This window comes from Trichomonas vaginalis, chromosome VI (genome assembly GCF_026262505.1).
Source record: "Trichomonas vaginalis G3 chromosome VI, whole genome shotgun sequence".
Lineage (NCBI taxonomy): Eukaryota > Parabasalia > Trichomonadida > Trichomonadidae > Trichomonas > Trichomonas vaginalis.
Genome location: NC_067208.1, coordinates 13,419,557 through 13,447,265, shown reverse-complemented (window position 1 = coordinate 13,447,265; position 27,709 = coordinate 13,419,557). Strand labels below are relative to the sequence as shown.

Genomic DNA, 27,709 nt, shown 5'->3' with positions numbered 1-27,709 from the left:
GTATGAATGTTATGTATTAGGTCATGAACTTTGGTTGTTGCTGTTTGATGAAACAAATGAGTTAGTTATGTCAGTCAAGAGAACAGAAAAATATTGTGTTAGTGAAAACTGCACCAAGTCAATAAGATTAGGTTTGCATTATGAAGATGAGTTCGATACTGTTGAAGAAGTTTTGGATAGATATTACAAATTGCTAACTTGAAATTTTTTAACTGACGGCGCAAAGCACCAAGACCGAAGGTCCTGACTGCTTTAATTTACTAAAACATATTTCAAACAAAGTTTATATTCTGTTGAAAGTTTTGTATATTCATTCGAATATTTATACTTAAACTCAACTCCTGTAGTTCCTGGTGTTTCAATGATGCGGATGTTACCTATTTTCATGAATAGTGGAGTTTGACCACAGCATTCGATTTCAGGGTCGAGATAGTCAATGACACATTGTTTCCCTGTTATTCGTGAGATAACATTTTCAAGGTCCTCCTTTGTTAGAATTATTTGGTTCTTGCTTATAAGATTTGTCAAAAGCTTCTTATCGTCTTTGAGTAAGATAGTTTGGTATAACTGAAGAAGGTAATGGTCTACGTTATCTGAAGGATTTGTTTGAGCATTTGTGTAAGGGTTGTCGTTGGCTTCTCTTGAAAGAATTTGGTCCAGTGGTGGATACTCTAACTTAACATCTGATGTAGCGTTAGCGTTTGAAGCTGTGTTTAAATTCACCGACTTAAGTTCTGGTTCTTTTTCTTTCAAACACTCTGAACTATAGTTCTTTATGACAATATTGTTTGTCGTTCGTGAGTCAACATTTGATGTTGGTTCAATTGGAACATTAACGGCACCAGCTAAGATGGATTTGCTTCTCATTTCATATAGAATAAAAACCTTTTATATGTATGAAATGAACAATATACTCGACAAGGGTTTGAATGTAAAGCTAACGAATGAAAATATTGTTGAATTCACTGAGACAGGTGCTGTGTATAAAGATGTAGAACTACTGAACAAAAGAGCTAAGGGAAGAAGCAGGAATATGAACAAAGGGTGGAAGCCTATAAAAATTTATGTCAATGATGGCTCGGGAGGTTCAAACATAAAGTATGCAGAAAGTTATAGAGTTTATGCTCTCAAAGGTGAAAAGCCTTCATTTAAGAACAGCTATTCTAACGCATATCCTCAAAAGCTAACGGATGGGGAAGTGGATGATATGAATGACAGCAAAAATATTAACAGAAATGGCGACAGAGATGCATGGAATTTGTTTACCATCAGTCAATTGAAGGTTAAGCTTTAAAACAATGTTGGTCGTTCCCATGGAATATTTTTGACTTTAATGGTATTAGTCATGATATGAATCTCAAGGTATGAACGAGGAGAGATGAGAGACTTATATGCTTCCCAAATTTCTTCAAAAGGTAATGTTATACCTGACTGTTTCCAAATGAGTTCAATATCATAGCGTGAGAAACCTTGAAAGATAACGAAGTCAGTTATGAGACGTTTTATGTTTAAAGCAAGAAAACGCCATGTTTGCATAAGTATTGCTACAGTTAAGTGGTAATGTCTGACTTTAGTAATGATGTTAGCTAATGGTGAGTCTGGTTTTGACACTAAACCTTTTCCAGCGAAGTCGTCGCAAACTAACAAAGTATTTGAAGGATATTTTTTGAAGGGGTATTTTGAAAGTTTTGACAGAATGTAGTTTGTAAGTCGTTTCATATCGTAAACTCCTGAGTACTGACGTAAGTGGTGTTTGTCAATAATTCTTTCCATCTCCTCAGAAGTCTTTTGCATTCCTGACTGTATGAACTCTACGATGGCATAATATTTTCTCTTACGTCGAATGTAACGTTGAAGAAATTCAATGAGTTCACTGTCTGGAACTTTAACGACAGAGGCTTGAACTTTTGACATAAATGTTTTCGCTGTTGAATCCATAGAGTCTGAAGTTGCTGATATAATGATTTGGTCATAGTAAGAGTCGTTTCCTAAACGCTCTGTTATGAGTATATGACGAATGAGGTTAAATGTCTTACCTGAACCCATCTTTCCACAATAGAAATAAACACCATTTGAACAGAACTCATAGTCCTTACTGAAAGGAAGAATAAGAGAAGAGTTAAGTTTGTCTGTAGTTTCATTCATGTCTTCATCTACGTCATGTATTAAATGCTTCATTTTATCTCCATTAAAAATGCAAGTCAGAAATATTCAGAACATAGCACCGAGTCTAACTGACAAGAGTATAAAGATATACTATGAACACGTTATGATGAAACAACCAAAATTCAAGAAAGTCAGTATACTTATGAATATCCAAGACACTGGGTAGAGTATGTAGGAGGTGAGAAAGCTATTGAAATCAGACAGGTTCGAAGTATTCCAGCAGGAAGAACAATATTATTGAAGAACTTTAATGTTTTGAGGTATAATGATGAAACAAAGAAGCAAGATAGTTTTCCTGTTGCTGTGTATGTGAACTTAGATACAGGAGATGACATGAAAGTTTTTAATACAAAGCTTCAAACGGTAGTGAGAGAACAACTTACTGCGGAAGGACATCCATTACCTTCAGAAGTTACCATAGCATATAATTTTGAAATAAATGCAATAGATTTTAAAGTCATCTCTGCAAAGAAGTCAGGATTTACATTTAATGAAGCAGATGTATATTCGAATGAAAACTTCAAAGCTATTGCATGGTTAGATAATGACGATTGCTTTAAGAAAATATTTAAATTCAGTGACTCAACGATGTCAATAGATGACCTTCGTGGAATGTTACCATCGACGTTTACAGTAGAAGGTTCAGCAGGATTGCTTACAAGATTGTCAATTGGTGGTATTTGGTCTCGTGAGAACATTGTTATAAAATCCAGTATAAGTGAATTTGCTGAAGAATCTATATTATGTCTTTCAAACTACATGTATTCGCCGCCGAAGCATTATAGTATAACAAACTTTGTCAGTAAGTTTAACATAAGACTTGTCGAACCTTCTTCAATGAAAGATGTTGTGCTACCCAAAGACGGAAAGGATGGACTCATTATTGAGATGATTTTAATAGCATATTAAATGAGCTTGTTCTTGAAGGTCATTCATGATGAAATAACTGTTGTAGAAGATGTTAGCAATTGTTCAGACATTTTGAAGCGTATAGATGATATAAGAAAGAAGTTAGATAGACCGCAAAGCGGTGAGGGCGAAGCCCGTGAGAACGCTTATGTTTCATTGACTTTCTCCAGTAACGAGAACTTTTATGAGATAATATTGAAGAGAGATGATTTTAATATGGTGTAAATGGTAGTTTGGGCAGCTTTAGGCGCAATGGGAACAAAAGCATTAGCATTTGGAGCAAAAGCACTTGGAGCTTATGACGCAGTAAATAAAATGAGTGGAGGAAGGGTTTCGAAGACATTAGATGCAAATAAAGGAAAGATTGGAGGCTGGGTTGCAAAGAAGTTAAGATTAAATAAAATAGGGCTCATAAATAAAGCATCCAATTTGGTTGCGACTGAGTCAGAAAATGCTTTAGGAAAGGACGATGAGTTTGCAAAACACGCAAAAGACTTTAATGACCAGATGAAAGATGAAACAATGCATTTAAATAGAGTCGATGGAACTAAAGAAAATGTTTCTTCTCCACCAGCGGTTTATCCATACGGACCTTATGGAATGTATGGAAACCCTTATGAACGACCATTTGACCCATTGACTGGTGGAAGTAATTGGTATCATTATGGACGAAGAAGAAAGACAGTCAAGTTGGAGACAGACGTGAAGAAAGCAACTAAAAAGAAACCAAGGAAGAGAGTTATAAAGCAATGAATTCAACAGGGTAGAAAACCGGGTGAAAAAAGAGTTGAGATTTCACCTAAATTTATTTTTGTGCTATGTTTTCATACGTGTGAGGGTGGTGATATCATTAATTTTTAAGTTTATTTTTATATAAATGACAGAACAAAAATAAAGCATATCTACTCAACAGGAATGAGACCCTTACTGACTATGTATTCGTTTAATGCTTGATGAAAACAATGGTACATATTATCGTATGGGTATACACAACGTCTGTTTCCATCGTCGTCGTATATATAGAGCTCAAATCCAGTCCAACCTTCTTTTGTACAATATGTAGCTTTATTTAAGTATGCATTTATGTAGATAAGGCAATTTTTGTTCTTTGTTGAAATAGTTTTCGTTCCTCTGCGACCATAAGGAATGTATGCAATGAACTTTGCGTCATAAGGGATTGTAATATATTCAGGGTTTCTTTCATCGTCAATGGGTCTGTCTTTGTTAAAATGCATGTTTCTCAGTTTTACTTGAGTTTTGAATAGTTCACGGAAACGTTCTGGGAAAGAGTCATAGTAAATGTAGTCGGACATGTCTTTGTAATGAAATAAAAAATTTTAAAAAAATAAAAATAAGGTTATTTTTATTTAGTGAGGACGGTAGGGAATTTGTTAGTGAAGTCGTTTATGTGTCAGATGGTTTTGTAAATATTTAAGGTTAAGTTGGTGTTATGGTTGTGTTGTAAAATATACGTTACCGGTTTCGTAAAGTGTCAAAACCGCTAAGTGGTGTACGGAGGCGCGCAGTGCCACAGTACGCAACTTAGTCTTACTAACTCTCGACCGATAACGGCGGTGAAAACCGCGGTGAATTCGGCCAGGTTATGCAGGAAAACGGAATAGTTTGGAAGCACACCTTGCCGTATATGCCAAGACAGAACGGCAAGGTGGAGCGCCTGTGGCCAAGCTTAGAAAAGTTTTTGCCAGACGAGTTGGATGATATTCAACAAATCAAGGACTCAGTTCAGCAGTTCATTGAAAAATACAACAATACACCACATTTATCTCTCGATATTAATCCAAAAACGAATAGTAATTACACTCCTAACGAATTATTCGAAGTTTCAAAATTTGGGTACGAGCCAGAAATGCAAAAATGGGAGTTATATATCAAAGACGAATGGGTCTTAGCAAAATTTGAATAATTACATCATTTTAAATGACTACTAAACAATTTTATTTATGATCAAATTTTATATATTTTTTTGGATCAAATCCATTTTAATAGAATTTATATACTATTCATCTATTAGTAAACACTACCGTATATTATTTTTTAAGCTATCTTATTTTTTGAAATTTTATTCAAATCTTTGGTCGCAAGAAGAATTGCATGATAAATAAAAACATTTAATCAAAGTCAATTTTATTTTTCATATTCAAATGGACTGAGTGTTAACATTTAACATTTTTTGCTAATTGTCGTCAAAAATTAGGCGTAAAGCAAAAATTGATATTTCATATGGTTTTATGATAGATAAGCATTATATTCCCACTCATTATATTCGTAAATTTTGAGGTTTATCCTTCGCTTTTAAGATCATTGAATTTGATTTTTATATAAAATAGTTATATATTAGAAAATAATATGAGTTTATGTGATATTATTTTTCAGAAGATTTCATTCTATATGCCTATGAAAAGTACTCTCAAAACTAACTTTTTCCTAATTATAATTAAATCTAGAATATTGTATTATGCTTAGTATTATTTCATTTTTCTCATTCAATTTAGAATTTACAAATGTCAAAAAATTGAGAGCTGTCACTTTTGATGAATTTCTGTTTATTACAAAGTCAATTTGGAAAATTGTTTTCACTTTAGGAGAATATAATTTTCCATTTGGAAAATTTAAAAAGTGAGACGCGCAGGATTCGAACTTTTTTAAAAGTTGATTTAAATGAATTTTAGTGTGGAATATAAGGATAATATCATATTTAAAATAAGAATATACTAGTTTAGGCGGTATTAATTTTTTCGATAAATTTGAGAGTATGTACGTTTAGGGCATGAAAAGTGTCAATTCGCTCAGCGAAAGCTGAGCTAGCTTCGTTCTCGAAAGAATAAGGAAGGAGTGAAGGAGAATGATACAGAAGTTGACACATTCATATCATTTCAACAAATTTTGATCAAATTGAAATTCAATAAAATTCAATTCAATTCATATCCTTCAGTCAGTACATTGATATCCTTCTGCATCACAATGATAACTCGGGCATCAATAGTTCTACAACTAACTCAGAAAAAACAAGATTATTACTTCCTGCTTACAGCTTTTAAAAAGTTTCGATGATAAAAATCACTCTACTCTCGTTTATCGACATATGGTGATAGTAGGTAAACATATTCTTATCGATATTAATAAAAATATTTGTACGAAAATCTTATCCAATTAGAGAGTTATTCATAAAGTATATGATAATTATAATTACTTTATCTTTGTTTTATCTTTGAATAAACAATTTAATTTAAATTGCATAATATTTTTTGGTTGAAAGACAGGAAACTTAGTTGAGTTTGTATTATTTTTATCGTTTAATTCATCGTATCAGTGAGTGATCCAGATATTTAAGATATTTAGAAAAAAAATTATTAATTTGATTAACAAATTTTAATCAAAATAGCAAAAATCTATTTGATAGCTGTAAACAAACAATAATTTTTATTTCAAGCAAAATCAATTATTTTCATCTAAACGTATAAAATTGTCAATTTTATGAAAATAAATTGAAAATCTCATGAAATGTAAAGGAGAGTAATATTTTTCAATTTTCTTTTTTTCTTTGTCTCAAATATTTTCTGTTGGGAATTTTCTTGTTATCAAAAAATAATTTTAATATTTGTTTATTTCATTACATACAATAAAATTTTAAAAACTCTATTTCTTCTCAAGAAAAATTTTTCCTTCATATGAAGAAACATTTTGTTCTCCATTTGATACTGAGTCTAAATCTCGATTTTTGAATTTTCTTCTTTCCAAATTTCTTTTTTCCAAATTAGAAGTATAATTCAAATTTTCAATAGTTTATATATTTTCTCAAACCGTCTTAGATTTTCTCACTTTTTAGGGATTTTCTCTCAAAATATACAAAAATAGTAATACCAATACATGTGTCTAATATACTTTCAAACCATCGTGATAAAATTCAAAAACGAAGAGTTCTTCTCTCCAAATTTTTTTCAAAATCAAAAAAATGAGATAAAAAAATACGTTTGGAAAATTCATTTTTAGCATTTTAGGAATTTTCTCACTTTTCTTCCAAATTGACATCCTTACTGATAATATTATATCAAAATCTCGATTCTTGTACAAGAAGTAATTGAACTTCATTCTGATTACAAACGGAAAAATAAAATTTATCAATGAAGTTATTATTAATTTTATATATTATTATATATTTGAGTTTTCGATATAAGGTTTCAAAATTTGAAAGTATTCAATATTCATAATTTATAATTGAGATACTCTTGTTCATTTGTATTACATCCAATTGAATATTAGACATAATTGGTCGTATAATTAGGAATTTTAATTGAAAGTTCAATTATGTCATATTTTTCAGATACATGAGTAATCCCAAGTAAATATATTAAATATAATTTTGCTCCAAATTGATTTCCTTAATCAAATATATATATAAAACAAGAATAAATATTTCAGAGCATCTGTGAAAGATCGACGGAAGATTCGTTATGGATTCCAGATCAAATAATCTAAAATAGATATGATACTAATGTTTCTCCTCTATATTTCTCGAATTGTTTATGATTAATTTCATTTTCTATCTGATTTTTTCCGAGCCTAAGCACTTTATTGTACATAGATAATAATCGTTATTAAAATATTCAGAGAAGTTTGACATATATCTTATTGATCAGATAAAATTATTCAGAGTAAGGGTTGTTTCATGTTAGCTACTGAATCTATTTTACTATCTACCCTTATATCATCGTTTTGAATTATTATGGCATATTTTCAGCAATAAGACCTGTTTTCATATCTTACGTCTTTAAAACTTGAAAGTTAACACATTTACTGCAAGATATTCTTTTCCACAATACCTGCACTTATATAAATTAATACAATTAACTTACTAAGAATATTTTATCTAAATGCATCATTCATGATTTCAAAAATAAACTCATTTTTCACAAATGAAACGCTCACTTTCATTGTAAAGTAATAGTGTAAGATATCTTTAGTTAATTACGGAAGTATTCAAGATTCCATATTTTGCTTTCAATAAACTTCTAAATATCAATTAGAGACTAATTTTATCTAATAAAATTTAATACTTTGTCCATTTTTTGCTTTAATGGAATAACACTGAGTTTTGTATTTTCATATTTCAAATTTTCAGCAAAATTCGAGGAAAAAGTGTATTCGTGTGAACCAGTAGATGCCTTGTTTTAATTTAATCAGTGACAATAAAATATAGTCAAAATACAATTTATTGAATTTATTGTACGTTAAAAACATTGAACATTTCCGAAAGCAAAAGTAAAAACAATATTTTTAATTAAAGTTTTCATGAAAAAGAATAAAAATAAAAAAAAAGTACTAGCATTTGAAATTTGATAAAGAAGAATAGCCTCTTAAAAGTCTAATCATTATTAAAGGTCACAATATATGATATATATTATTCAATGTCAACTATTCGACTGAAAAGAAGAAGTTGACGTGTGTTCCGTTTGAAATGATTCTCTTTGAGATGTGATTCAAAGACATTCTCGAACAAGAATGTTGTAGAAATGATGTTACTCACTTCGTTGGTTGCATCAATAACATACATGTAAAGTGTGTGTCTTCCTGTCTTTGTTGGGACTGGGACTGAAACGATACTGCTTATCGATATCAGTCTTCCGTCATCATAAGGGATGTTTGCTGTGTAGTTCAGTGTCTCGTTCTTCCTGTTGTCGAGGTAACTGACAAACTTGACGTTGCCTGGTCCATATGTATGGAATAATGTAACATTGACTGTCATGTTCCTTCCGAATGTGCTGATGAAGTAAGGAAGTCCTTCAAGATTCAAGACTGGCAATGAGATGTGATAGTCGATCGTGTAGCTCTTGATCTCAGAGATGTATCCGACTTTGTCTTTCACCCAGATTTGGATGACGTGAGTTCCTACTGTGAGATCTGGAAGGACGATAGTGTAATCGCCTGTCGTTGATGATGTTTTAGTCTCAACGATGAAGTCGAGTGCTTTGATCTCTTGAAATGAGTCGAAATTGTACAAAAGGACACTCGTTTCTGGACCATCGATATCCGTCACTTTGTATGAGATCGGTATCGTGTTGTTCACGTATTTGATGTACTTCGAACCAGGTGACTGTGTGATCTCGAGGATCGGAGCGTTGTATACGTAATCGAATTCATATGTGAATATCTGAGACTTGTTGACTTCGTACTCTGTCCAGAACTGAATAGAGTGTGTTCCGTTAGAGAGACCGTGAACTGAGATGCTGTATGATTTGCTGACAAACGCAGTCATCGATGATATGTAGATGTTGTCGAGAACAATTTCTGGATTGTTATCGAGCTTGTACTTGAGGACATCTGTGATTGGCCCTTCTTTATGCGATGCTTTAACATCAAATGAGAATGTAGTGCTAACATTATTCCTGAAAAGAGAACTTGGTTCTTTCGTGACTTGAAGAACTGGATCAATCCTCTTGATCTCGAATTCGAACGTGATGATGTTCGAAATGAGGTTGTTAGCATCTGATGCCCAGAATGATAATGTGTGATCTCCTGAGACATAATTTGTCGGGAAGTTGATTGTGAATGATAGAGATGTTTCTGCTGTCGAAGATGTTATCTGGACATTAGAATATGTTTTGTTCGCTGTGTCGATATCGAATCTGTACAACGCTTTGAGTGTTTCTGGTCCATCCCTATCTGTGAAAGAGCATGTGAAAGTGATCTGTGTATCAACAAATCTTGTGAACACTGTGACAGGCTGCTTCGTTACTGTCACTACTGGCTTATTATAATCGAAGAAGAATTGATATTCATATGTTTGTGAAAACATTCCTTCGTTATCTAATGCATAGAAATATATTTTGTGGTTTCCATATGTTAATGAAGGCATCGTTATTGACATTGTTTGTGTGATTTGAGAAGTAGACGAGATTGTGTGTGTATTCAGATTTGCATATGCATTTGAGTCAAATTTGTATTTGATGTATACTGTCTTTGTTGGATCAGCATGCCCAACGTTGTATGTGATTGATATCGATGTATCTTGAACATTCTTGTATGTTGATAAAGGTGTTGTCGATATTGTGAATGTTGGATCAATTAAAACATATTCAAATGTGTAAGTAAATTTAGAAGATTCAAAATTGTATTGATCTTCAATCCAGACTTTGATCGTGTGTGTTCCATTGTTGAGGTAAGGGAATGGAATAGAGAAAGTTTGAGTCACTGGCGTTGTTCCTGATGCAACGTTAACTGTTGTGAGTTGTGTCACAGTGAGTGAATCAAACTGATATTTGAATTTCTGAACTGAATTTCCATCACGGTCAGAGAGTTTTGCTGTGATAGATATTGATGTAGAATCTGCTTTCCTGTATGATGAAAGTGGAGCTGTCGTGATTTCTAAGACTGGGGCGTTATAATCGAAGAAGAATTGATATTCATATGTTTGTGAAAACATTCCTTCATTATCCAATGCATAGAAATAAATCTTATGATTTCCATATGATAAAGCTGGAATTGCAGCAGAAGCTGTAATTGATGATACTGTTGTCGACGAGATTGTATGTGTATTCAAATTTGCATATGCATTTGAGTCAAATTTGTATTTGATGTAGACAGTCTTTGTTGGATCAGCATGCCCAACGTTGTATGTGATCGAGATCGATGTATCTTGAACATTCTTATATGTTGCTCGTGGAGCAGTTGTTATTGTGAATGTTGGATCAATTAAAACGTATTCAAAAGTATATGAAAAAATTGAGGACTTAAAATCATATTGATCTTCAATCCATACTAAGATAGTATGTGTTCCATTATTTAAGTATGGGAATGGAATGGAAAATGTTTGAGTTACAGGTGTTGTTCCTGATGCAACATTGACTGTTGTGAGTTGTGTCGCAGTGAGTGAATCAAACTGATATTTGAATTTCTGAACTGAGTTTCCATCGCGATCTGATAACTTGGCGGTGATCGAGATAGAAGATGATGTTGCTTTCCTGTATGTTGAAAGTGGTGCTGTTGTGATTTCTAAAACTGGGGCGTTATAATCGAAGAAGAACTGATATTCATATGTTTGTGAAAACATTCCTTCGTTATCTAATGCATAGAAATATATTTTGTGGTTTCCATACGATAAAGCTGGAATTGTGATCGATGCAGACTGAGTTAATTGGGCAGTTGATGATATTGTGTGTGTATTCAAGTTTGCATATGCATTAGAATCAAATTTATATTTGATGTATACTGTCTTTGTTGGATCTGAGTGACTTATACCATAGGTTATTGAAATTGATGTGTCTTGAACATTCTTATACTTAGACAAAGGAGTAGTAATCATTGTTAGTGATGGAGTAATTAAAACATATTCAAATGTGTAAGTAAATTTAGAAGATTCAAAATTGTATTGATCTTCAATCCAGACTTTGATCGTGTGTGTTCCATTGTTGAGGTAAGGGAATGGAATAGAGAAAGTTTGAGTCACTGGCGTTGTTCCTGATGCAACGTTAACTGTTGTGAGTTGTGTCACAGTGAGTGAATCAAACTGATATTTGAATTTCTGAACTGAATTTCCATCACGGTCAGAGAGTTTTGCTGTGATAGATATTGATGTAGAATCTGCTTTCCTGTATGATGAAAGTGGAGCTGTCGTGATTTCTAAGACTGGGGCGTTATAATCGAAGAAGAATTGATATTCATATGTTTGTGAAAACATTCCTTCATTATCCAATGCATAGAAATAAATCTTATGATTTCCATATGATAAAGCTGGAATTGCAGCAGAAGCTGTAATTGATGATACTGTTGTCGACGAGATTGTATGTGTATTTAAATTTGCATATGCATTTGAGTCAAATTTGTATTTGATGTAGACAGTCTTTGTTGGATCAGCATGCCCAACGTTGTATGTGATTGATATCGATGTATCTTGAACATTCTTGTATGTTGATAAAGGTGTTGTCGATATTGTGAATGTTGGATCAATCAAAATATAAGAAAAAGTATATGTTAAAGGTGTTGAATCCATGTTATATTGATCCTGAATCCATACTAAGATAGTATGTGTTCCATTATTTAAGTATGGGAATGGAATGGAAAATGTTTGAGTTACAGGTGTTGTTCCTGATGCAACATTGACTGTTGTGAGTTGTGTCGCAGTGAGTGAATCAAACTGATATTTGAATTTCTGAACTGAGTTTCCATCGCGATCTGATAACTTGGCGGTGATCGAGATAGAAGATGATGTTGCTTTCCTGTATGTTGAAAGTGGTGCTGTTGTGATTTCTAAAACTGGGGCGTTATAATCGAAGAAGAACTGATATTCATATGTTTGTGAAAACATTCCTTCGTTATCTAATGCATAGAAATAAATCTTATGGTTTCCATATGAAAGAGAAGGAATTGAAACTGAATAAGTATATGTACTTACTGTTGTTGTTGAGAAATAATAAGAATTCATACTTGAATATGAATTTGAGTCGAATTTAAATTTGATGTAGACTGTTTTAGACGGATCTGGATGTCCAACGTTGTATGTAATTGAAATTGATGTATCTTGTGCGTTCTTGTATGTTGATCGTGGAGCAGTTGTTATTACAAAAGTTGGATCAGCTAATACATATGTGAAAGTATATGTGAAGGTTTGTGAAACGAGATTGTATTGATCAGTCACCCAAAATGTTATTTGATGTGTTCCATTATTTAAATAAGGGAAAGATATGCTAAATGTATTTGTTACTGGATCTGTTTTAGATGGAACTGATATCGAACTGGTTGAATAGGTGCTTAATGAATCAAATCTGTATTTTCCTGTAATAGTTGCACTTCCATCTCCATCAGATACTCTTCCAGTGATTGTTAATGATGGAAAGTCTTTTCTATAGTATATTGATGCTGGTGGAGTTACAATTACTAGGACTGGATCATAATATCTGATTCGGAAACTGCAAGTTATGGAATTTGATTTAAGGTTTCTGGGATCTTTTGCGAAGAATGTAATAGAATGTGAAGATACAGATAAAGAATCAATAGAAATTGAATATGGTCTTGTTACAACGGAGTTTTCATTTTCAATAGTAACATTCTCCAATTTGACAGGATAAGAAGATGATGAATCAAAATAGTAATATATTGTGAGATTTTCATCACCATCAACATCTTTAATTGACATTGTTACTTCGATTGTATGGTCTGTTTGATAATAATATTCTGTGAGTGGTTCTCTTGTCAATTGAATTTCTGGACTGTTGTAATAGAAATAAAATGTTTTTGAATAAGTTGCTGAACTTACTGAGCCATTTGTTGCATAAATGTATAATGTGTGTGAACCAGTTGTTAAGTTATTTACAAATAAATCAAAGCTTGTGGAATAATGTTTGGATAAAACACTGCAAGTAATGTTTCTAATATTAACATAACTTGTTGAATCTAGCTTGTATAAAATTTGTAATTCAGTAGTTTGATCAGTGTCCCAAGCTTCTAATTTGATTGGTAATGTTTTGTTTAAATTATGATAAACAGAATAAGGTGGTTCTTTTGTTACAAGAATATTCATCGGATTAGGGAGTAATAAGAAATTGTAACTATATACGGTTGAATTATGAAGTCTATCATTAGCCCAAATATAGATAACATGATTTCCAGGGGAAAGACTTGATGTACTTATTGAGTATGAAAATGGTGTTGGACTTGTGTTTGAATAAATGGTTCCAAGTGAAACCTGACTTCCGCTATTAAAACTATAGTAAACTGTATCATCTGTATAAAGATCTCGATCGAATACTGTACCAGAAATACTTATTGTCGGATAAACATTTACAGTATAATTTGATTTTGGAGGCGTTGTTATAACCAAGTCTGGAGGATATAGATTTGGTCTGTATGTTGCAGAATACCCAAACCATAATACCAACTCTTGACCAGGATTGATTGTGCGATTGAACCAAGTAAAAATAACGCCTGAATCTATATCGTATAAAGGATAATAAGTCTTTGAATATTCAGTGCCAGAGTCAAATTTATGACTTAATCTATAATTATAAAATCCATACCACATCGTATCAACTGGAGGGCAATTGTAATTCCAAATATGAAAATTAAAATCTGTTCTACCATCTGTAAAAGAAAATCCTGTAGAAGTATTCCAAACGGGCGCTCTATCGTTATTCCAGTGAATATCTCCATGAACGGATAAGCTTATCAGACGTGTTAATATGCCATTATTGCGCAATGTGTACACGCCTTGTTGTGGTTTACGCTCGAATCTTATACTAATGTTATCATATTCCAAACTTTCATTTAATGAACTGTATGAACTTGAACCAATTGTGAGTAATGCATTAAAATCGAAATGGTTTACTGTTCCGTCAAATGTCGGTCTAAATATGAATCCATCTGTTCCAGTAAGAGACATTAAAACAGGTGGATAACTTTGATTACTTTGAAAATTGAATTATCGAATTCAATTTGATTTGTATCCAAATGAAAATATCAATATATAATCCTAAAGGAATATTTCTAAGGTATTTTAGTAATCAAAAAATTGAAAATGAAAAATATAACCGAAAGTTTGAAAAAGAATTTTGTAATATATATACATATATGAATATTAACTTAGATAATTAAGGCGTTAAGATTTGATGAATTGAAAAGTTGCATAGAATTTTTGTAAAACTTATTGAATTTGAAATGAATAAGATTTTAATTATTTTTAACGAAAACTGTTTATCATAGATTGTGAAATATAAATTTGTCATTGAAATGAAAAACGATACTAAAATTTTAGATGAAATGATCCTTCATTTTATTAGATATTTATTATTATCTGGGTATGTATATCCGAAAAATCATAAAATTGTATTAAAGTTATTATCAGATATGAAGAAAAATTACAAGATGGATATTGCGTTATCACCAATGATGGATATTTTAAATTTCGCAATACTTTTGTTATCCGATCAAATTCTGATTTTCATACTCATAATTGAATATTTGATCAGAGAAAATTATTTATAAATTGAATTCATTAATTAAATGATGTTAAAATAAGAAAAATCAAATTTGATTAAGGTTTTATTTTCTGAGGACTCACAAATTTAAGGTGTAATTCGTATGCATTTAATAATGAATATAAATTAAAATTTAGATTAAAAATTAAAAAAATTGATACCATTTAAAATTTTCTTCACATTGAAAAAATAAAACTTGATCATTCTAACAATTAATTTATCATGCAAAATTTTATAATATTATATATATGAGATATTTCACCCGATAATCGGTAAATTTCTTTAAGTTTTGAAAACACGTTTTTTTATATGAGAAATATTCTTAAAATTAGCTAGTTTTTAACCCCTGAAAAATGTTTTTATTATTAATGAAATCCTTTTTCAATTACAACCACAAACTCTCAAATTCAATACTATGATTATATATTAAAAATATGATAATCATATATATATATGGCAGCAGTTTTTATCACTTTCAATAACCAATTTGAGATTTGACCATTAAAACAACTTGTAAATGCCCATTTCGGACATTATTTCCTATTGAACTTTCATATTATGTATGAATAATTGAAGTTTTTCACCTAAATCATGTGATTTTAAATTGAAATTAAGTTATGTGAAGAGAATTTTGTATGTATATTAAAAAGAATTGGAATAATTGCCATAAATTTGTGATTGATAAAATAACTGAGGTCTAAAACCTAAATTTTGAATTGAGTTTAAATATATCTTCGTGCTCTGAGTCTAATTATTATTCCTTGTGAGTAACAATGATATGGCAATTCATAAATCCATTCTTACAATTCATATAAATTAGAAAAATTAGAAACGTACATTTTTTAAAAAAATTGACAGAAAAAAAAATAAAAAGATGTTTGTTGGAGGTAAAAGAACTAAAAACTTAACAGCGCAAACTGTTCAGCCAGAAGACCAACTACCAGATACACCAATAGAGAACATTGAGACTATAATTAATGCTGTAGATCAAAGAAATTACTCAGCAGCGATAACTTACATTCAATTCCTTGAAGAAGATCTTAATCTTGATGTTGACATAAATTTTAAGTTATGGAAAGGCTATTGCCTTTTCCACCAAGGAAAATATCAAGAAGCTATCGATCTTTACAATCAAATGCTGGAAAAGGATCCAAACAACTTAATTCTTCATCTTTATATTTCATCATGCTTGTTTTACTTAAAAGAATTTGATGAAGCTAAAGCTGAAGCTGAAAAAGGACCTCAATGCGACTATAAAACGAGACTTTTATTCCATATCGCTCATCAACAGAACGATGAAGAACTTCTTTTCCAGAGTCACTCGAAATTAGTCGGAACGCTCGAAAATCAGCTCTCTTTAGCTGCTATTCATTTCCAGAGAAGCAATTATCAAGAAGGCATCGATTTATATCAGAAATTACTTGCAGAACATCCTGATTACATTGCTTTGAATGTTTACATTGCTATGTGTTTGTTCAAACTTGAAAAATATCAAGAATCAAATGATATCGTCGACGAATACTTAGGAATAAATTCAGACTCTGCAGTAGGACTCAATTTAAAGAGCTGCGATTACTTTAAACTATTCCCAGATCCAAGCGTTGCTGAATCTCAAATTTTACAGATCAAAAAGTTCGGAAGTGCAAGTTATACATTCGTGGATGAATTGATACAGCACAACCTCTGCGTTTTTTCGGCAGGAGTTGATGGATACAAAGTTTTTCCAAAATTAATTGGAGTTGTTCCTGAAGCAAAGAACAATTTGGCGACTCTTTACATTAAGGACAATAATGCGGATGAAGCCTATCAACTTCTTGAAGATTTTAAACCATCAGATGTAAATGATTTTATCCTCAAAGGAACTGTCCTTCTTGAATACGGACAAAACAAGTCGGACGTTAACCTTATTGAAGAAGCTAACCAAATCTTTTCAATTATCTCTGAAATGGAAGATATCAAAGATACAGTTATCAGCCGCTGTGCAATGGCCACAACTACCTTCATTAACGGCGATTTTTATAAAACTCTCAAAATCATGGAGACTTTCAAACACGTTTTGGGAGTTTGTGAAGAATTTATTTACGATGAAGGAATGGCCAATGCGGTCCTTGAGAACTGGAAAGATGCTGAAGAATGTTTTGCTAAGCTTGAAAACTCTGCTTATAAGAGCGATCCTTCTTATATGTTGTGGTATGCCAAAACATTGCTTAAAAATAAGAAATACGAGCAGGCTTGGCAACAATACCTCAACGCAACCCAAACGGAAACAGCTACATCCCTTTTGCAGATAATTGCAAGCGAATGTTATCTAAATGGCGAATATGTCTACGCAATGAGAGCTTACGATACGCTTAATAAGGTAGACTTTAACAATGCAGAATATGCACAAGGTCTGGCTGCTTCTGCTGCAGGAGCATTTAAGAGATTTTTGAACCATCAAGAAACACCCGATGTCGTTACAGAAATATTAGGAGTTCTTGGTAGTGATCCCACATTTGAGAAATATTATCAAATAATTCAGAACTTTATCGATCAAAATCCAGAACGATTTCAATTTGATGATATGTAATTATAATAAATTGTATTTTTGTTTTCTTTTATTTACTTTGCATATGATTTCTTTCGTTTTTGAAGCCATTTTTTATGAGTGATGAATCTTTTTCTGATGTAATTGATGATATTAATTTTGACGAGATGGAAAATGATATACTTAACTTCGCTAACGAGCCATCAGTCAAATCATATCTAGAACTTGGCGTAGATCTTAAAAATTATAAAAATCAAATATCGACCGAACTAAGTGCAGCCCAACAAGCATCAATACAAGACTATTTAAAGCAAATTCCTTATGTTACTGCGCTTAGTAATGACTTAAATAAATGCGATGAAACACTTCAATCAATGGAAGACAGATTAAAGCTATTTAACGAGTCACTAAGTCAAATGTCTTATTATATTAATAGCATTCAAACAAAATCCCAAGAAATTACGCAAAAACTTAAAAACAGAAAAGAATATGAAGCATTATTAGGCGAATTTACACGAAGTATTGCAATTACTCCAGAATTTGTACGCGAAGTTACGGAATCCCCAGTCGGAATTGATTATGTTCAGACAATATTGCAGTTAGAAAAGAAAATTCAATTTTCAACTCGAAAAGAAATCAAAGATATCAACTCTTCGCAAGATTTTCTTATGACATTAAACCGTCTACGTCTCAGAGCTGCTGAAAACATCAAAAACTGGATAATTGAAAAAACTTTAGAACTTGTTATGTATCCAGAATCACAACCAATTACTCAAGAGAATATGCTAAGATGTCATAAACTAGTAGAATTTATGAAAGAAAGCTCTTTGGAGATCGATAAAATGTGTAGAACAAATTATATTGAAAACATTTCAAGATATTATCAAGAAATGTTTTACAATCTATGGAAAGGAGTTCTCAGAAAGATGTCACAAGCTCCTCTTCAGTCAGATACATTAGCTCCTCAGCAACAATATTTTTCTTTCTTTTCTCGAAGGAAAAACACCGGTGAAAACACTTCTTTCTTCAGTCTTGGCGATAGACAAAAGGTTCTCAATAACCTTCTTTTGCCTTCTGCGGATATTCCCGAAGGAAGTTTTTCACTTGAATTTTTAATGCAAAATTTTTATATGAAATACATAAATAAAGTTACAGAAGAACATGATTTCATTGCAGCATTCTGGGCAGACAACGTAATGGCATTTTCAATCTTTTCTCCAATTTCAAAACAAATTGAAATGTCAATGGAACAGCTTTTGCTCAAAATAAATGATCCTGTATGCGTATCGATATTATTAAGAATCATTAGTGCTCACAGACAAGAGCTAAATCGAAGAAGAGTAAATTGTATCGATCAACACTTGAATTCCATTGAAATGTCGCTACTCATGAGGTTCAGACTGATCATACAAAATAATATATCGGCGCTTGAATCAACAGATCTCTCGGCTGTCATAGAAACAGGTCATTTTGCAAATGCTTTTGCCAGAAGATTCTCGGAATTCGCTTCAAGCATTTCCAAACTGATCACACCTGCAAATGAGGATAATTTGGTACCTTACTTGGATGATACGGCTGCTACTTTCTGTCAATTATTTGAAAGGGCGTCGAAAAAACTGCCAGTTGAGAAAAGTGACGCTTTTTTAATTAACAATTTTATCGTTGTTGCCAACGTTTTAAGACAAAACGGACGGACAACTTTGACGCAACTTTTCGATGCAAAGCATGATGATGCATGTGCGAGATTCGTTGAAATTTGCATCCAAAATCATTTCGGAGATCTCGTGTCAACTGTTAAATCTGCGTACCCTAATATAGAAAATATGAATCCTCCGACGAAAACTAACTTCGGGCCGACTGTTTTAATGAGAATTGCGAATGATTTCAAAGAAAATCACTCAGCTGAAATGAAAACAATTGCTGATTCGATGTTAACTCTTTTTGGAGACTTCACTGATGGGAGAAACATCCTCAGAAACATTGCAAAAAGAACTGTTTTGTATTGGACCAAATTCGAACAACTAGCTAAAGCAATCATGGAAAAAGACCCGAACTCAATGAGATGGGTCAATTCTATGCTTTCGATACAACAGCTTGTTTTAGATATCAGACTTTTGACTGAATCATTTTGATTTGTTTTTTTATTTTCATTGAATAAATGTTTTGTAAGAATTATAACATTTTAAGACAATTTACTTCTCTAAAAGCTGTTTATTGTTTAAGTAAAATGAAACCGAATACTGATTTTAATTAATAATCAATCCCTGTGATATACTAATGGAAAACCAGGAAATAAAATACATCATTTGTATCTACTAGCTGCTAACGAACTCATATTGTTTCGTGCAAACATATATTATTCCAATAATATTTTAAGAGATTGAGAAATGTTTGGATAAATTGATGAATATTGCCTGAAACTGAATAATTTAAATGCTATTCAGTAGATGAAAGCTTCACGAGAAAAAAAAAATAAATTTCAAAAAGAAAAGTAAAGACCGTAAATATTCATTTATAAACTATACACAACTGTTATAATACAATATCAAAACAAATGAAAAACTTCAAACAAGAATTATTATAAAATAAATTAACTGAAACATGAATGCTTGAAAAGCAAATCATGGGCGTATACGAAACAGAACAATTAGCAACAATGGGACTTAGATTCGTCTTTATTTTTCTCTTTCAGAACGAGATCTGGTATTGAACTTTGTTCCATGTGTGGATTTACTGCATGTAAGTGTCCAGCAACTAAGCTAAAGAGGTCATTAACTCCTTGTCCTGAAAAGGCAGAAGTTTGATGAAATATACATTTATTATCTTTGGCCCATTTTAATCCTTCTGAATTTTGGACAACAAAGCCTAAATCTATTTTGTTTGCTACTAGATATAGTAAAATATCATTTTTTGTATATTTTAATAATTCATCTCGCCATTTTTCAACATTTGTAAAGGTATCTGGATTCATTACATCATACACTAGTATTGCCGCATGAGCATTTCTTGCATAAGTTGAAATAAGACTTTTATATCGTTCTTGGCCAGCTGTGTCCCAAATGTTTAAAACTAATTTATCTGTATCTACTTTCATTACTTTGGTTAAAAATGAAGCGCCAACAGTTGGCTCATAATCGTGATCGAAAGATTTTTCAATGAAACGATGAATTATACTAGTTTTTCCGACATTGGAGTCACCAAGCATAACTACTTTATACTCAGGCAAATCCTCTTTCCTTTTGGCTGCTGACATTTTCAGTACGAATTTATTGATAAGAGTGACACTTTTAGAAAAAACATCACTATCATCATTACTCTTTCTTGGTATTGTTTGCGATTGTTTTTGTGTTTTGAGAATGGAGATATAATATATGGCCTATTGTATATATGTATGCAGATAGATATGATATACTTTTGTGTTATTGGTTTTGATATTTCCTTGTCAATGTTGCGAACAATTTGATCTTCACTTTTTAATTGTAAACGTTTCTCATCCAAAATCCTATAGCCATAGACCTTCCATCTGAAATGAATTAATTTTTAATCTCGATAGAGCAGTAAGATATGTGAAAAATAGTAGACATGACTATGAAATTAAGTTCAGCATAATTTTTGTTCAATTCGAATGCATTTCAAAAATTGTATTCTCAAAAATATGTAAAAACTTAATTTATTGCAAATAAATAATAAACTTATAAATAATATAATCGATTTGCCGATTTATAAATTAAATATTTCTCATAAAATAATGCATAAGGTTCAAATTAATTCGGATTTCAAACGATTTTTCCAAAAAAAATTCGAAATACAAAAAATCAATGAAATCTTCAAGTAGCTTGACATCATTATTTGAAATTCGAAAAAAATTTGGAATTTGATGCATGTCATCAAAACATCCTAAACATCATATGCAAGTCATCTACTATGTCAAACTTCGTTTATCCAAGTAATATGATATAGTATCTTAACTAAAACTCGACTTAACAATGATACAACCGTTCAATTAACAGATACACATCAAGTAGTGTTTATCTCCTCTTGATTTCTATGGTAAAATTAATACATGAAAAAATGAATATCCATTCACTAATAATGTCTAAGAGGAACAGTTTGTATCATCTGATATTTGCTTGCGATGATGTTACTACTTTGAGATATTGGATTTATCTAAATATCCTTTTTTTAAAGTATTTCCAGCCACATAGATATGAAATTTATTAAATAAAAAAATTTTGAATACTCTCCCATGTTAGATTATTCTCAAACTTAGAATTTATTTGATAAAAATTTTGACTTTAACATATTTTGAGATAAAAGTTTCTAAAATATATAGCAATCTGAATGACAACGAGAGTCTTAAGGTCCGATTTCTCAAATGATGGAGCAAAATTAAAAGAGGTGATACAAAAAAATTGACATTTATAAATGTTCGCATTACTCACTTTACTGAGTTATGCATACGTAGCGATGGATGTTGGTAGCGAATATGTCAAGATTGCTGAGCCAACCATCAAGGGCATTCCAAAAATGCGTTTTGATCCAAATGGCAAAAATTGGAGAGCCGCAATTGCCATCAGAAAGCCAGAATTAATACTCAACTTCACATTAGACAATTCAACTGAGAAAGCCGGCATTAGATATGGAAATAGTGCACTTTCAATCCTCAAACATAAGCCATACAATGGTTTCGAGTTTATTTTCCGTGCATTAGGACGTATTCTTTCTCCATTCGTCACCATGTTCAATACCACTCCAGCTGAAATGGCTTCTGTTTGGATTCAAAACATTGCCAACCAATATTTGAACAAGGAAGCAATTTGCTTTGCAGTTCCTCAATATTGGACAACACACCAACGTAGAGTTCTTACATCTGCTGTGAAAAACTCAAATATTCAACTCGATAACATTATCGATGATACTGAGGCTGTTGTTGCTCATTATGCGGCCACAAAGTACACAACATTCGTCGAATCCCAGAAGAATGTTCTTTTCGTCGATATTGGCGCGACATCTGTTAAAGCTTACGGATTTACATTCCAATATGATACAAATCACATGTATGCTAACCAATCATCCTACAACTACACAGAGCTTTCCGGAAGCTATTACTTTGCCGAAGCCATTTCCCAGGCAAAGAATATCTCAATGAACAAAGCTCGCAAGATTCTCAACCAGCCAACCTCTGCTTCTTATATCAAATTGATTGAGGAGCCAATTTCCATTATGGAAGCTACAATCGAGTCCGTTGCTAAGGAATTCAAAGCTAAATTACAAGAATATCCAATTGGCGAGAATTCACGCGAAATCGATGAAGTTCAAGTCATTGGTGGTGCTTCTCGCTTTGATTTCATCAACAACGTTGTCTCAAAGGCTTCAGGAGTTAAAACAATTCTCCATGAGTTCAATCCATCCGAAATGATTGCTATCGGTGTCGTTTACTATCGTTCCATGTTCGAGGAGATCATCCCAATCCCACGTGTTATTGTTAATAAGATGCAAATCAGAGATGTCGAACTTGCTGCCGACCAAACACACGTTAAATACTGCACAAGAGGCAGTGGATGCCTTCCAGAGCTCATTGTCAACACTTCCAAGTGCGAATTAGTTGATGTCGTAATTCCACCTGAATATTGCCCAGAAGGAGTCTATCCATACGAAATGCGTTTGAAGCTTACCAATCAGAACACATTTAAGACACCACTCTTCGGCAAAGCATATGGAAAATTCACAATGAACCCACCTTATCCAGAAGTTTCCAACATTGAATGGTGCCTCCACGGAAAGGATGATTCCTGCAAGTACATGACAGCCGATAGAAACGAGGACTTCCCTTATTTCTCAAGACAATCAATTAATTTCACAATTGTTGCTCTTAATGAGATTGATGCTGAATCGAAGCGCCGCCATGAGGTAAACAAGGTCATTGAATTCATTTCCAACGTAAAGAACCAACTTGAAATGGATCTTGACGCTAAAGGACTTACAATTGAATCTCTTCCACAAGATTTGTACTCCGGATTCAAGAAATACGTCTTAGCAATGGAGGATGGATCAATTACACAGCGTTCTATCTCTTCTTTACAAGACGCTTTGACTGACCTCAAGATCAGCACTAAATACCTTCTCGAAGCTGTTCAAAAGATGAAGAACCACAGAAAACCAAAGAAGGACGACATTTTCGAGGATTTGAAGTCTGATATTGAAGGAGAAACAAAGGAAGAGGAAAAACCAAAGGAAGAGGAAAAGCCAAAGGAAGAGGAGAAGAAGGAAGAAGAGAAGCCAAAGGAGGAAGCTAAGACGGATTTATAAAAAATAATAAATAATTTTTTTTAGTCATAGTAAATTTTGAAATTTGTTTTAGCAATGACGATATCCTTAATCTTTTTCTGATGAAACGTCAAAAAAATTCATCAAAATTGAAAATAATCATCGAAATTTTTTAGTAAATAGCAATTAAAAGCTAAAAAGCAACACCACATTGAGATTATATCAATATATCCCATTGATAAATGTTTGAAAATTATGTATCAATCATTCAAAAGACGATCTTTAGCTTAAATAATGAAATTAACAAGGAAAAACTGGTGAAATGTATTTGTTATGATGGAGAAGACCATTTTATATCATCAATTCAACAAAAGATAATATTTTGAAATAGGCAAATGAGGATGATACAGAATAGAATAGAGATCATCAAGAATATCATTGATATATTTTCTAAAATGGTCATTCTTATTGATTAATTCATCTGTTCACTGTTATTCTAGATTTTGTTTCAAGATTTTCTATGATGCCACAATTTGAAGGTCCGTACGGTAACACAATATCCTATATGTTGATCACCTAAAACATTGATCATGCTAAAATGCGGAAATTATGAAATCTCCATAAATGCTTTCAAATTATAAGAAAAACCGTTATTTGCTAATTATAGCATAATTGAAATGCGTACAAATATGTTATGCAATATCCAAAAATAAAAGCTGTAAATTCTTTCCAGAAAAAATTCAAAGATTTTGGATGAATTTTTATAAATTAAATTTTTATTAGTGACATATATACTCATCAAATTAATTGATGACCACAATATCTATCAATTTTTGAATGTGATAATTGAATGGAGTTCAAAAGTTGATTTTAACAGCTTTCAAATTTTTGGAATCGAAGAATTCTGTCTCTATACTAATTCTCTAATAGAATTTAAGGGTTTCGTTTTGCTAAAATTGTCACTTTTATAGCATATTTGTTTTTGGATGTTTTGCGAAACCAAAAAAAAAACTATGATATACAATGTGTGTGTAAAGAAAATACTTTATTTACTAGTTAAAAAATCATTTGGTATTGATCAAGTTATTTTTTCTGGATAAGATATTATATGGATAATTGGATAGAAAATACAATTATATAATCTTGTACCTGGTTTAATTAAGCTAATTGTCATCAGAAACTTGTAATTTTTATGAATTTCAGATTTTCTTTTCATTACTGCTTTTCTTAATAGGTCAAGTTCTTATTTACGTTATAAAGTATGATATTTACAAATATCAAGTTATCATGTTTTTTGAGAAATTATGAGAAACAAACAAAAATGAAAAAGATAGGAATAGCAATGAATAGTGATGTGGGTATAGAAAATGTAAGAGATATGAATGCAAAGCAATCAGTATTTAGGACATTGACCATAGATTTCGAAAAAAAAATGCTGCATATTGAGCGAAAACTATGATTATATTATAAGGCTGTCATTTAAAGCATAATGAAACTATTCCCTTTTCATTTTAATCGAATAAGATAGTAAAGATTTTTGAATTAGCTAGAAACTGATGAGATGTTTTCACAAATCAGATTTTTAATCTCTATAATGCATAATTCACTCAATATCTCAATTTTGATATTGCGAGATATTTTTGCTATCGGTTTCGCAATTTTGACACAATAGCAAGAGGGTTCTATAAGCATTATTATCAACGTAGAATCTGAATATCATATCAGAAAATGTCGCAAATCTGACATTTACCCGACCAAATAGCAAAAATAATTGAATACTTTTCGCAAAAACTTTATAAATCGATAAAAATACGAAATATAGATATTAAAGAGACTTTTTATATAATATTCATAAAGATTTTCCAAAAATATGATACCGCAAAATTAAAAAAGTGACGTCTTGAGTGGAGTCAAAGGTCGAAATTGCTAGCTAAATGTTTTTTTTTAGCGAAATTGCGTATTGTACGTTTTTTTCGCAAAACGAAACCCTTATAGAATTTTAAAAACTAAAACTTTCGAAATTGAAAGGCATTATTCCCTAAGACTATTCAAAATCGATCATTCCCATCTAGTGTCATTTTTTATTATTAAAATATTATAACATTATCTGTTTAAAGACATTTTTCTTTCTCCGTAAGTAATTCAAATTCCAATACAGTTTCAAATTTTGCTTGACATACTTTCAAAAACATAACTAATGCAATGTTGCATATCTAGCCAAATATAGTATGATATCAAACTATTGATTTGAAGCCATATTCATTTTACTGATGTTTGAGAGACATCAGATTTTCAGATAGCTCATTGAATAAAATATCTGGATAAAAAATTTTGCTTACGCGATTCTTTGCAATATTGTTTTATATTGATTTCTGGTTCTGCGTTCGATTTATATTGTAAATTTTTTTGAAAAGAAAATTCAATGATGATTAAAATTTCTGTGTCGTTTGTTCCTTCAATGAATCGCGTCTCAATTCCTCGAAAGTTCATTTTACTTGATGTCGCCTGTTGGTAAGCCACACCCAAAGGATAAATTCACACCAGCTGAAGATGAAAAGCTCAGAGTTCTTGTCCAAGTTCTTGGTTTGTCTAACTGGAAGAAAGTTAGTGAGTACATGGGAACAAGAAATGCTCGTCAGTGCAGAGATCGTTATAAAAACTATCTTGCACCATACCTTAACAGTAGCCCATGGAGTAAAGTAGATGATGAAAAGCTTATTAATCTTGTGAACCAGCATGGTCACAAATGGTCATTGATTGCTAAACAGTTCAGTGGTCGTACAGATATTAATATTAAAAGCCGCTATGCTCTTCTTATGCGCCAGAAAGAGAGAAACAGACAAAAACAAGAATCAGAACCAGAATATATTCAAGAGAACGAACAGATGCCTATTGTTCCACAATCTACTACAGAAGATTTATCACAGCAGCCAATATTTGATGATTGCGCTGATCTTTTTGATTTCGATATTTCGGAATCATTCGATTTCACTATGTGAAATTTGTTATATTAATAAATTGTTTTCTATCTATCCCTAATTATTAGATTATTTTTAATCTTCTAAGTTTTGCCAAAAAAGTTGAAAAATGATCATTTAGAAAATGTCTTTAAATGATATCACTAGAATTTCACCCTAATAGTAGTTAATTTTTCATTGCCATATCAGCTTGTTTACGCTTAAATTTTCTAATTTTGTTAAATTTCAAATCTAATTTCAGATTTGTGATATAATTGTCACGCATAATGCTCAATATTCATAGCTAATTATATATTCTTTCCGATCAATAAGTAATAAACTCCAAAATATCACTTCCTTTTCCCCTCCCTTTCAATGAAATTGAAAGAACTTTGGAGGAGTATATATTATGGTCCCAAAATCTCAGTAGTGAGTTGAATTGCCTCTCAACTCCGATTTTGTGGGGACTATATTTACATGTTTAATAGGGACGATTGCAAAAAGTCCATTAGCATATAATATAATGCTTATATTTAGTAAAATAAATTTACATTTCAAGGCTAGATTTCGAGAAAAATCGAAATCGTGATTTTTTGGGCGGCAATAATATTTATCACTATATATATAGTATCAAAATAATATATTATTGTGTATTCAGAAATATTTCGCAATATCTTGCATGAAATATTGTTTGGTACCATTTTTAATTGAATGAAACTTAGCGGTCATTCAATTTATTGTGTTGATGATTCAAAAATTTTGAGAAAGTACATCTGAATTAATCCAATATACATACAGAGTGTGTGAAATATGTTTCTCAATGATTATACAAGTATTTTCTGGAAATAAACGTCTTTGCTATCATAAAAATAAGGCGACCCACTCTTGAACCGCTG

At 31.7% G+C, this 27,709-nt stretch overlaps 10 protein-coding genes across 10 annotated transcripts, besides 2 other annotated features; 6 read left to right on the top strand and 4 right to left on the bottom strand.

Annotated features, from left to right (window-relative positions):
- Positions 1–4,632: part of a mobile genetic element that runs on past the window's edge.
- On the bottom strand, positions 253–867 carry TVAGG3_0858940 (uncharacterized protein; the record flags this gene model as incomplete). The annotated part of the gene is made up of 1 exon (XM_051249635.1): positions 253–867. One exon carries the CDS (start codon positions 865–867, stop codon positions 253–255), a length of 615 nt encoding a protein of 204 aa, XP_051085110.1.
- Positions 1,300–2,145, bottom strand: TVAGG3_0858930 (protein of unknown function, DUF4106 family; the record flags this gene model as incomplete). Its single annotated transcript, XM_051249634.1, has 1 exon — positions 1,300–2,145. A coding segment is annotated over one exon (846 nt), but the record flags the coding sequence as incomplete, so codon positions are not given.
- TVAGG3_0858920 (uncharacterized protein) lies at positions 2,302–3,075 on the top strand (the record flags this gene model as incomplete). Its single annotated transcript, XM_001319810.2, has 1 exon — positions 2,302–3,075. A coding segment is annotated over one exon (774 nt), but the record flags the coding sequence as incomplete, so codon positions are not given.
- Positions 4,633–4,720: 88 nt separating the features above from the next.
- On the top strand, positions 4,721–4,999 carry TVAGG3_0858900 (uncharacterized protein; the record flags this gene model as incomplete). The annotated part of the gene is made up of 1 exon (XM_051249633.1): positions 4,721–4,999. The coding sequence occupies one exon, from the start codon at positions 4,721–4,723 to the stop codon at positions 4,997–4,999; it is 279 nt and encodes a 92-aa protein (XP_051085108.1).
- Positions 5,000–5,608: 609 nt separating this feature from the next.
- Positions 5,609–5,645: a mobile genetic element.
- A 2,849-nt stretch (positions 5,646–8,494) lies between these two features.
- On the bottom strand, positions 8,495–14,467 carry TVAGG3_0858880 (uncharacterized protein; the record flags this gene model as incomplete). The annotated part of the gene is made up of 1 exon (XM_001319813.1): positions 8,495–14,467. One exon carries the CDS (start codon positions 14,465–14,467, stop codon positions 8,495–8,497), a length of 5,973 nt encoding a protein of 1,990 aa, XP_001319848.1.
- Positions 14,468–15,936: 1,469 nt separating this feature from the next.
- Positions 15,937–17,642, top strand: TVAGG3_0858870 (uncharacterized protein; the record flags this gene model as incomplete). The annotated part of the gene is made up of 1 exon (XM_001319814.1): positions 15,937–17,631. The coding sequence occupies one exon, from the start codon at positions 15,937–15,939 to the stop codon at positions 17,629–17,631; it is 1,695 nt and encodes a 564-aa protein (XP_001319849.1).
- A 63-nt stretch (positions 17,643–17,705) lies between these two features.
- TVAGG3_0858860 (Golgi to vacuole transport) lies at positions 17,706–19,857 on the top strand (the record flags this gene model as incomplete). The annotated part of the gene is made up of 1 exon (XM_001319815.1): positions 17,706–19,721. One exon carries the CDS (start codon positions 17,706–17,708, stop codon positions 19,719–19,721), a length of 2,016 nt encoding a protein of 671 aa, XP_001319850.1.
- A 228-nt stretch (positions 19,858–20,085) lies between these two features.
- On the bottom strand, positions 20,086–21,298 carry TVAGG3_0858850 (retrograde vesicle-mediated transport, Golgi to ER; the record flags this gene model as incomplete). The annotated part of the gene is made up of 1 exon (XM_001319816.1): positions 20,237–20,842. One exon carries the CDS (start codon positions 20,840–20,842, stop codon positions 20,237–20,239), a length of 606 nt encoding a protein of 201 aa, XP_001319851.1.
- A 693-nt stretch (positions 21,299–21,991) lies between these two features.
- Positions 21,992–23,953, top strand: TVAGG3_0858840 (ATP binding; the record flags this gene model as incomplete). Its single annotated transcript, XM_001319817.2, has 1 exon — positions 22,015–23,898. One exon carries the CDS (start codon positions 22,015–22,017, stop codon positions 23,896–23,898), a length of 1,884 nt encoding a protein of 627 aa, XP_001319852.1.
- Positions 23,954–26,254: 2,301 nt separating this feature from the next.
- On the top strand, positions 26,255–27,403 carry TVAGG3_0858830 (RNA polymerase II transcription regulator recruiting protein; the record flags this gene model as incomplete). Its single annotated transcript, XM_001319818.2, has 1 exon — positions 26,355–26,855. One exon carries the CDS (start codon positions 26,355–26,357, stop codon positions 26,853–26,855), a length of 501 nt encoding a protein of 166 aa, XP_001319853.1.
- Positions 27,404–27,709: the final 306 nt, after the last annotated feature.